Raw genomic sequence first — 10,432 nt, 5'->3', positions numbered from 1 at the left:
GAATCCGTTGTATTTAAATAATTAATATTCTTTGTGCTTGAACTAGCTTTAAGAATAATTAATTAGTAGTGAAGCTACAGAAAAGCTGTCCCTGCTTCTCTACACCCTTTAAGCGTCGGGCCTCACTGGCTCCTAAATGGCTGATGAAAAAGCTATTTGGGAGCCGATTACCCGCTCTTAATGTAATTTATACGTACTGAGTGGGACCCACGCAACAGGTGGGCGTGGACTAAAGTTTTCAGTGCGATGCTTTGCATGACGGGATAAACCCCGCCAGCGACAGCTCTTAAAGGACTACGCCTATACTCATAGAATCTGGGGTTACAGTAGGTAATCAACGTTTTAGAGCAGGGTGTGTGAGAATAGAGATACAGGAACATATCTCAGCCGTGCGCTGTCTGAACCAACTGTTTTTTATTTTGTTATTTTTGGCCGGTGGGGGGAAAGACAGACGCACATCTGAGCCATGCGCCATTTGTACCGACAGTTTTCGAGTGGCGGGGCTGCGTTCAGCATGAAGGAAGAGGCTGCTTTTGGCTTTTTAGCCAGTGCACCTACTTTGCGAGCCGCTAGTTTAGCGTTATGTCATTGCCGACTGGTGGGTGGGGGGTGGGGTTCGGTAGACAGGGCGCTCGGTTCTGTTGACGGGGCGTGGCGCCCCGCTTGTATAATGGAAGGGGAAACAATGAGTAAATTGGAATTTTGATGTCCAATTCTGCGATTTTGTCCAAATTTTCCACATAGTGGGAAACATAGTCTGTTCTAATCAATTAAAATTATCACAGTGAAAAATCTGTAATATTCAGTTGCATGTTAAAGAGGCAGTTCAGTTGTTTTTAGTTTTGATTTGTTTTTTGAAGTAGTGTTTTGAGGAGTTGTTATCCGTAATATCACTTCCTGTGGTTAGTCAACTAATTTAAGCATAATTTCTTTAAAGGGATATTTTACTTTTATGGGGTAATTGATCCATATCCTAAAAGTCTTGACTCAAAGTTTTTGTTTTTTTCTTTTGCTTTTGTGCTTTTCAGATAACATCCACTAATTACACATCAGTGTTGAGTTGACAAGTCATGGCCAGCTGGCATTCATGAAACTGTCAGAATGTCTTCAGTCCCAGGGCTTCCTACACGAGGATCAAATGTAACAGTTCTTATAACCAGGGTTCACTTGCATCCATTGTGTGTGCTGGTGGAGTTCTGGGGCAAATTTAGTCAGGAGCGGATAACAGATTATGAAAGTCTAGCAGAAGACATTCAGTCTCCTGGAGCCACATTTAAAGATCTAGAGGGAAATCCTGGCGATCATTGCTTGGCTCAGATAGATAGTACTTGGTACAGATCACGCATAGTTTCAAGATGTGGCTCGGAATATAGCGTGCTTCTCATTGACAAAGGTATAACATACGCTGCCAACACAAGCAAGCTAGCATGGGGCAAGACGGAGTATTTTCAACTGCCCCCTGAAGTGGAGTTTTGTGTATTGGATAATGTATTACCACTCTCACCTGAGAATAGATGGTCTCCAGTGGCCCTTGAGTTTCTCCAATCTCTCCCTGGGAAGTCTGTGACCGCACACATCCAAGATGTGCTGGTGTCACCCCAGACATTTCTCCTGCACATTCCTTGCATATCTAAACAAATGTATGAGATGGGACTTGCAAAGAAGTTGTCTCCGGTAACCTTTCAGGAGGTTGTTCTCAAGTCAATAAAGCCCCACAGTGAAGCTGAAACCTCTCCAGAGATTCAGCAGGTCACTGTAGGATCAAGAGAACAACTGCACAAACAAGATCAGTTCATGTACCCAGAACTGCCAGGGGCAACAGCAGAGATTGTCATTGTGACAGAAGTGACAAATCCACTAAGGATTTTTTGCCAGTTAAAGGTTTTCTCACAAGAGCTAAATAAGCTTTCTGTGAAAATTACACAGAACTATGAAGGTAGAGTGTCCAGTTGCATTGTAAGCAATGACATGATTGGGTTTCCATGTGCAACAAGAGGAAGTGATGGCAAATGGTACCGCTCTGTCCTACAACAAGTTTTTCCAACAAATAAACTGGTGGAAGTATTGAATGTGGACTATGGAACAAAGCAAGTAGTTCAAATGGAGAATGTGAGGCCTCTGACTGCAGAGTTTTTCAGGATGCCAGTCGTCACTTACATGTGCTCTCTCCATGGAATCGTTGACAAAGGGGTGGGATGGACATCCAGCCAAGTTGACCTTCTTCGGTCTCTCCTACTCCACAAGACTGTGATTGCCAAGTTTGAGTACCAAAGTGTCCCTGAGGGAGTTTACTATGTTACCCTCTATGGTGATGACAATGCAAACCTGAATAATTTATTTGGTTCTAAAGAAAACTGTTTGCTTGAGTGTGAAAAAACACTTGGAGATTATGCCATCCGAACCATCGCAGACAACCACCAATTTCGGTCTCGACAAGAACAAAATAAATTACCTTTTCAACTGACTGTGGAAAAAAATGGTGCAAAAATAGTACATAAGCCTTCCGTCATGACTCTTGCTTTGAACTCTTCAAGCCTAGCGACTGTTGAGCACATATCCAACCCATTAGAGTTTTGGATCCAAACTGAGAACCACAGAGCAGATTTGGATGAACTGTTTAAAAATATGCACTATCTGTACCAAGACTCTGCAAACACACATGTGTTGAAAAATCCAACTCTAGGACTTTACTGTGCTGCCCAGGCAGAAGATGGTGAATTCTACAGAGCAACAATAATGGAACTAAGTGAGACACAAGTTACAGTGTTTTTTGTTGATTATGGAAACACTGAAGTGGTTGATAAAAGTGACATCAAGACCCTCCCTCCTGAGTTCAAAAAGATTCCACAACTTGCGCAGAAATGCTCCCTGGCTGGTGTCAAACCCAAAAATGGGAAATGGAGTGAAAGTGCCTTGGACTTTTTTACCCAGGCAGTCACAAATAAAGTACTAAATGTACACGTGAAAGAAAAGTACAGTCAAGGCTATGTTGTCCAGCTAACTGATGCCAAAGCACAGGGTGAAAAAGATGTAGGTAGACAGATGTGTAGTTTGGGTCTTGCCGAAAACATTGAGATTCAGAGAGAGCCCACAGTTAAAAGTTCCATAAAAACTACTGATACAAGTCCAACATGCCCTGCAAGACTCCTAGGGGATTTTAGGAATAGTGGAAACATTTTCCAATGCCCATTTAGTTTGTTCAGCAATGAGAGAAGTTGTGCTACCTTTAGGGAATACATGTTCCCCATTGGTAGTGTCCTTGATGTGAGTGTGTCCTATGTTGAAAGTCCAAATGACTTCTGGTGCCAGCTGGTACAAAATGTTGGACACTTGAAATTGCTCATGAGTGACCTACAGGCTCATTATGCAGGCAGCATGTTTGAGCCCAACATAGAAATCGCTTGTGTTGCTCAACACCCCGACAATAAAATGTGGTACAGAGCCCTTGTGATTCACAGACATGAAACCCCTCATGTGGACGTGTTGTTCGTTGACTATGGACAGACTAAAACGGTCTCCATCTATGACCTCAGGAGAATTTGTACAGAATACCTCGCTCTGCAAGGCCAGGCATTTAGGTGCAGTCTGTTAAACCCCATCACTCCCACATCTGCTATAAATGAGTGGAATGAAGACGCTAATGTACGATTTCAAACTTTTGTTGAAACGTCTGCTTCCAAATTTGTTATTTTGAAATGCACAATTTATGCCGTCATGTACAATGAGCAGATGATTGCTTACAACATTGTAGATCTAGAAACCCCTTTTGAAAGTATCTGCACTAGTATGGCCAACCTTATCACAAGCGTTTCTCCCAAAAGAGATGTTGGACCATCTTTCCGACTGGACACATACTACTACTCGACCCACAATGTCAAAATAGGTACAGAGGAACAAGTCACAGTGACATGCGTGAACAGTGTCAATCAGTTCTATTGCCATCTTGACAAGAACGCTGATGTGACACAAGATCTCCAGATGAAAGTGAACAGCCTCTGCCAGCACCTCGCAAAGGTAAAGTTTCCAAAAGTCTTTGGAACTTTGTGTTTTGCAAAATACACTGATGGACAGTGGTACAGGGCTCAGATCAAGACTACAAGACCAGCAATTTTGGTTCAGTTTGTGGATTATGGTAATACAATGGAGGTGGACAAGTCTGACTTGCTTCCAATTCCCAAAGAGGCAAATGAAATCTTGTCAGTACCTGTACAAGCAGTTTTGTGTGGTCTCTCTGACATTCCTGCTAATGTTCCCAGTGAGGTGAACGAATGGTTGGCGACGGCCGCAGCAAAATGCCAATTCCAAGCACTAATAGTGGCCAGAGAACCTGATGGCAAATTAATGGTAGAGCTGTATCATAGAAATATTCAGATCAATTCCAAGATTAAAAGAGAGTTTCAGATTGAAGCTCAAACAGCAGAGGTTGTCAACCAGGGCTGGAAAGCTCGAGAGCTTTCAGCAAACCCTGCACAAAAGACATCAAAAACTCATTTGAACCAAGCTACAGATAATGAATACCATAAACAAGCTCCAAAGAAGAATACGTTTTCAGCCCCAAGACCCCCACATCAAATTAAGACTAAAGAGAAACCTGCTGATGTGAATGTGAAGTGGGCACAGAAACCAGCACATTATCATTGTGACAATGGTAAGAAGATCAGACCAGCTCCTTTACAGCTGTACAAACCTCCGCACCAAAGGCCGTCTCATGAAGCAATGCCAAATGTCTCTCAGCCAGCTGCTGATGAAGTAAAACCAAAAAGAGAGAACTTACCTTTTGACACCAAACACCTACAATCACTTGAAATAAAATCCTACAAAGAAAACCATTCTGAAAACCTCCCTAAACTGTCAGACCTGCCTTCAAATACTATCACACCTGGTGTGGCAGTGGATGTTTTTGTGTCACATTTCAACAGTCCTTTGAGTTTCTATGTGCAGTGTGTCAGCAAAGAGGATGCAATATTTTCTTTGGTGGAAAAGCTCAATGGCTCAGAATTGAATTCAAGAGGCAAGATCAGAGATGTGCATCCAGGGGACCTTGTTCAAGCAGAGTTTGCAGAAGATTTGTCATGGTATCGAGCTGTTGTAAAAGAAATCCATGGAGATAGATTGGCTCTTGTTGAGTTTGTAGATTTTGGTAACACAGCAGTGACACCATTTTTCAAAATGGGCAGGCTCCACACGTCTCTCTTGCAGTTGCCAGTTTACAGCACACAATGTATGCTGAGTGACGCTGCAAATCTTAGAGAAGAAAGAGTGCTCGATCCAGAAGTGGTGTCTGCATTCAAGGAAGACATTGGTTGCTGTGGAGGGAAGATACTACGGTGTCAGTTCATCAGACAGGTGGGATCCGTGTGGGAGGTAAGGCTGGAAGACAGTGGTGTGGATATTGTTTGTAAAGTACCATCTGGAGATGGTAAAATCACCACTAAGACACAAGTGAAGGTGCAGCCAGCTCAGATCTCTGACCTCAGGCAAGAGGTTGAAAGCCCAGAAAAATCATCAGTAAACCTCAGTTTTCTACGATACCCACAGCAGCAAGATCTTATAGAGGGCCAGCAGCTAGAGGCCTACATCACAATTGTCAACGATGGTCTTACATTTTACTGTCAGTCTGCTGATTCAGAGGAACTCAACAAGATAACATTAAGTGTATCAGAATTTGCAAATACTGTAAATAAACAGATTGACCCAGATAATTTATCCCCTGGAACCCCATGTATCGCCCTCTTTTATGATGATAAGCTTTGGTATCGTGCAGAGGTCATTAACAGTGAGAGAGACGAGTTGTCCGTTCTATTTGTGGACTATGGAAACACGTCTCAAGTCAGCATTACAGATGTCAGAGAAATGCCACCCCTCTTGGTGGAAATTCCACCACAGGCTTTTCTATGTGAGCTTGAAGGCTTTGATACTTCATGTGGCTCTTGGGACAGCACTGCAGAAGACAAATTGTCTGCACTGACATTAGACAAACTGTTAAAGCTGGCTGTCACCAGAGTTATAAGATCTGATGAAAAAAACAAGTGTTTTGTGCACATGCACTGTGGAGGACAGGCAATAAATGATGTCATGAAAACTTGGTGGAAGTGCCATACTACAGCAGACACACCTGACTCAGACGGACCAATCGCTTTATCGGAACCTCCCCCTCAGCTCGACTCTGCTGCTTCTGTACCAGAGGATCAGCTAAAGCATTCTGATATGCAAGATGTGTTTAGTACTGCAACATGTTCTTACCCTCAGAGTCAGAAATGCAAGGAACAAAGTGCAAAGGAACTCATTGACACTTCTGTGGCTGATGAGGTCCTTAACTTAGTAGAAAGTCCAAAGCACCAAGAATGCTCTGAAGATTCTGTTCAGTTGGAGTCTTTTGTCCAGTCCACCAAGGAGGAACAGGATTCCACTGAGGGTGATGATATAGTCACTGAAATTGTGATGGCCCCTAAGGATATTTTGTCATGTGATGGAGACACGGATGAAACATTCCTGACAGTTGTTGACAAAGACGATCAAGATGATTCGTTTATGAGCTCAACAGTGACTGTGGCCACCGGTGAAGGAGCTGATGAGGAGAGTACCTCAGTGGTTCATGCTCATGAGGAAGATGGCTTTGATTCTCCACTGAAGGAAAATATTTCAGAGCCTATGGGTGAGCTGGACACTAAAACCGCTGACACAGAAAATTCTTCAGCTGATAACTTGGACAAAGAGCCTTTTTCAGGTAAGCAAGATAGTAATTTATTTTTCTTCTGGTTAATTCCATGCTAGTTGATCAAATGTCTGCATTGATTTACTGTTTAAATTTTGGAGAATCTTATCGTTTCTCAGTTGTCAGTAACCATTAAAAAAACTTTATATTTAATTTTTATTTCTCTTCTCCCCCCCCCCAATTTATTCATTTATTTATTTCTTTAGATATGGCCAATGTAAGATGTGACAAAGTTGCTGTTTCCAGGGGTAACTCTTCAACGAGAGTGAAGATGGTAAATTGAAGTTTCGGTTATGACTTCTTTAAGGATTACTGCTAACACTGACTGGAGATGTCTTTCAGTGATTTCAGATGAATATAAATAGATAAGCTAATGACTGATGCTCTTTTTTTAAGGTTCTGCAAAAAGCTGCTCTTGTAGAAACAACAAAGACTACGTTTAAGCTCGCTGAAGAGGTACAGTGACTAAATATTTTAATCTTCACCAATTGTATTTATCATTTGTGTAAATTTAAAGATGACCTTAATCTTCAAACAATTTTAAGATTTTATATTTGGTCTTTTGATTTTCTAATTTTGTCTACTTTGTCTAAATCAGACAAATTTAATTGCAGCAGCAGATTCATAGGCTTTATTTGTAAATTTAAAGTAGTTTTTTGGGTCTTATACCCGCCCTCACCACTTTTTGGAGTAAGAAAACAGTTTGAATATCAAATATTAACAACACAAGAAATACTCAAGTATTCGTTGTGTGGTCTAGCATCGTTAAGATCTGATCCCTTTGAGTAAAATAATCATCTTAATGCAGATGTATGTCAGTCTGGGAAATAAAAATATTGAGCGATGTCACGCCCCACAGTTTTGAGAACTACTGACTTAAGTTTACATTATTAGCCATCATTAACAGTCATAAGGTTGAGGTGTGCCTACGTCACTTTCCCTTCTCCAACTCAGCAGGGCATTCAGCCAGTCTGAGGGTCGACATCCAATCTAGGCTCCACCTACTTAGCATGCATTGGTCCAGCCATTTGTCTTCATCAAGAGCTAACTGGATTGTTTTCATTAGTATTACTGCACATCACAATGCCATATCAATGAGCCAACGTGTTTAGTTTGATATTTTTTCATCCCATTAGGCTGAACTGGTGCCTACCTCACTTGATCTCCCAGTACAGATTTGTGGTGAGTGCATTCTTCATTTTGTCATGCATCAATAAGTCGAGTCAAATTTATTTGTAGAGCACATTTAAAACAAACTATTACCAAAGTGCTTGAGTTTTGGTTCAAACAAAACCGTGTTTAGTAAAAGTTTAAAGTAAGTAAATGGGCTTTTATGTGCTGCATCCTGCCTTTCTGCCTACACTGGTATCAGTTGGAGTGGCTGTGGTAGATCTAAGCTTGTTGGTATTAAACATTTCTACTTGATCTGTCACTAGGGCCAAGATGGTGTAGGGGCAGGGCAGACAACTTGGGACCCAAAGGTCCTGGGTTTGATCCTCGGTCATTGCACATCTCGTGATGTCTCTGAGCAGGACACCTAATTCCGAATTGCTCCCCGGGCGCTTACATAGCTGCCCACTGCTCCACCTGGGTGCATCCCAGGTGCGACGGGTTAAATGCAGAGAGCCAGTTTCGTCTTTGCATGGAAATAGGGGTGTAATGGTACGCTAAAACCACATTTTGGTTTTGTTCAGTTTCAAGGAGGGCTTGGTTCGGTTAATTTTCGGTACAAAAAAGGCCAAAATAAAGACTTACAAAATGTTTATTTTGAAAATATGTCAAGAAAACAAGTTCAGTCCTTACAGACTTCTTATCTGGAGGTGATCTGGTGAACGAAGAAGACTCAGCTGCTATCATCCTCAGACGGCAAACAACACAGACATAAAAAAATATTGAGTTAATGAGATTATAATTTTAAATTAAAAATGTTAATTAGATCACAATGTAGATGAACATATACCTGTGATATATTCATAAATTAAACGGATTCATTCATTTTTCTGGACTGAATAATATCGTGCATTGAATAATTAAAATGTAACGTGAGACGTTAATTTTCTTTGACCCATCAAATGAATGCGGTCATTTATTAACAGAATCAAAGTTTAACATCAAACATTTACATTAATTTGGCAAAATTGAAAATAACAACAGCTTAATTAATTAGCTTTACAGTCAGGAAAACCATACGGCCATGGTTTTCCATTGCTTCACAACAGACATTTCTGAAAATATCTGGAATGATTTCTAGCAAAATAGAAGAGTTTAAAGATGGAAATGAAGTTTAAATGGAGAGGAAAAGATGGATGAGGGAAATGTGTCAGTATCAGGACGGCACGCTCCGTTGAGATCCCAGCTTCCTCCTCGGTACACTTAGGTGGTGTAAATCAACTCTTTACCTGTAGCAGGTGTCTCTACTGGTACGGAGTTCCATTTAACGCACCCTTTCAGCGTCTCTGTAGGAACAGCTGTGAATCGTCCGAAGTAGTGCCGGTATTCCGTCCGACACAGGTTCACCTCTCGGTGGACTCACAAGCGGAGTAAGTCCGTCAGAGTTCCACTCAGATGTGGAAGATTGCGTAATTCCCACGAGACTCGGAAGAACTCCGGATCATGTCTGGAACTCCTGTTCTCTCCAGCACTTCTCTGTTCGGTTTGCTCTCCGAACCGAACTCGACTGCACTAGCTCTGGTTTGAACTAGGAAGTGCCGACATTTAAAGAGTTCTATTTCCGGTTCATTTGGGAAGTTCCTGATTGGTCGATCGACCAGACAGGGGTGTGTTTTTGTGACGTAAGAGGTCACTAGAAGTCAGAAAAACAGAAAGAATGTTTTGGAACAGACTGAAGATGTTTTTGAGACAGACGAGAGGAATGTTTAGGCGAGTTGGGGGAAAACAGGTGCCAGCCTCTCTATTTACGTCTGAGAGGATATAAAAACATGACAGTTCGTTCCAACAACTTGTTTTGCGTTTGACTCCGACATTTGACCGACATCACAACTTGCTCATTTCAGACAGAAAATCAGAAAATGCATGAATTACTCCGTAACACATTCTAACTTGATCTCTACTTTGAATGAGGATTAAAAAAAAATCATTAACTGTTTCACAGTTAATTTAAAATGAGTAGTTCACTTCAACATTTAAAAATGGTTTGAACTAAACACACTTTGATTATCAAGAAATTTGTAAAATAGTAATGATAATAAAAGAAAGTGTTCTTTCAATTGATCAGTGCAGGACAAGAGAAAGTCTCTGGATGAACTTAATCTTGTGTTTCTGGACTCAAATCAATGAAATACAGTTCTTGTCCCAGGAAGGCCCTCAAGGCCAGGACTTGACCTGAGGCTTAGTTCACTACAACAATAATACAATACCTCTTCTTGCATGGTCATCATATGAGATGGTTGAATATTCTCTAATGATTGTCTACTGTTGTACTGATAAATATCTCCTGCAGGATAAACTATATCTTGGCTGCAAGTGTCAAGCTGTGAAATCCTTCATTTTCTACAGCTGATAGTGGTTGGTCATTAATTATGATGAAGTTTAGTAACTTCTCGGTAAACATTCAAGCTCCGTGGCTTCAGCGATGTCTTCTTCTTGTTCAGTCCAAAGCAAGCAGTCTGATTTTGGTCAGCCGCGCTCAGTCTGTCCCTCCTCATAGACGGTGTCTGCTTTCCGATGAGCAAAGGTAATCACTGGAGGTAGCGATAA

At 41.4% G+C, this 10,432-nt stretch overlaps 1 protein-coding gene across 1 annotated transcript in view; it reads left to right on the top strand.

Annotated features, from left to right (window-relative positions):
• Positions 1–1,101: 1,101 nt before the first annotated feature.
• tdrd6 (tudor domain containing 6) overlaps positions 1,102–10,432 on the top strand; it is a 30,632-nt gene continuing 21,301 nt past the window's right edge. Inside the window, exons 1-4 of the mRNA XM_037686070.1 lie at positions 1,102–6,727; positions 6,922–6,989; positions 7,112–7,171; positions 7,852–7,897. Of these exons, the coding sequence (XP_037541998.1) occupies positions 1,102–6,727; positions 6,922–6,989; positions 7,112–7,171; positions 7,852–7,897 (5,800 nt within the window). The remainder of the gene's footprint in view (positions 6,728–6,921; positions 6,990–7,111; positions 7,172–7,851; positions 7,898–10,432) is intronic.

This window comes from Nematolebias whitei, chromosome 12 (assembly GCF_014905685.2).
Source record: "Nematolebias whitei isolate Nwh7 chromosome 12, NemWhi1, whole genome shotgun sequence".
NCBI classification, from domain to species: domain Eukaryota; kingdom Metazoa; phylum Chordata; class Actinopteri; order Cyprinodontiformes; family Rivulidae; genus Nematolebias; species Nematolebias whitei.
The sequence above is the reverse complement of the archived record's forward strand: the minus strand, read 5'-3'. Positions and strand labels throughout refer to the sequence as shown.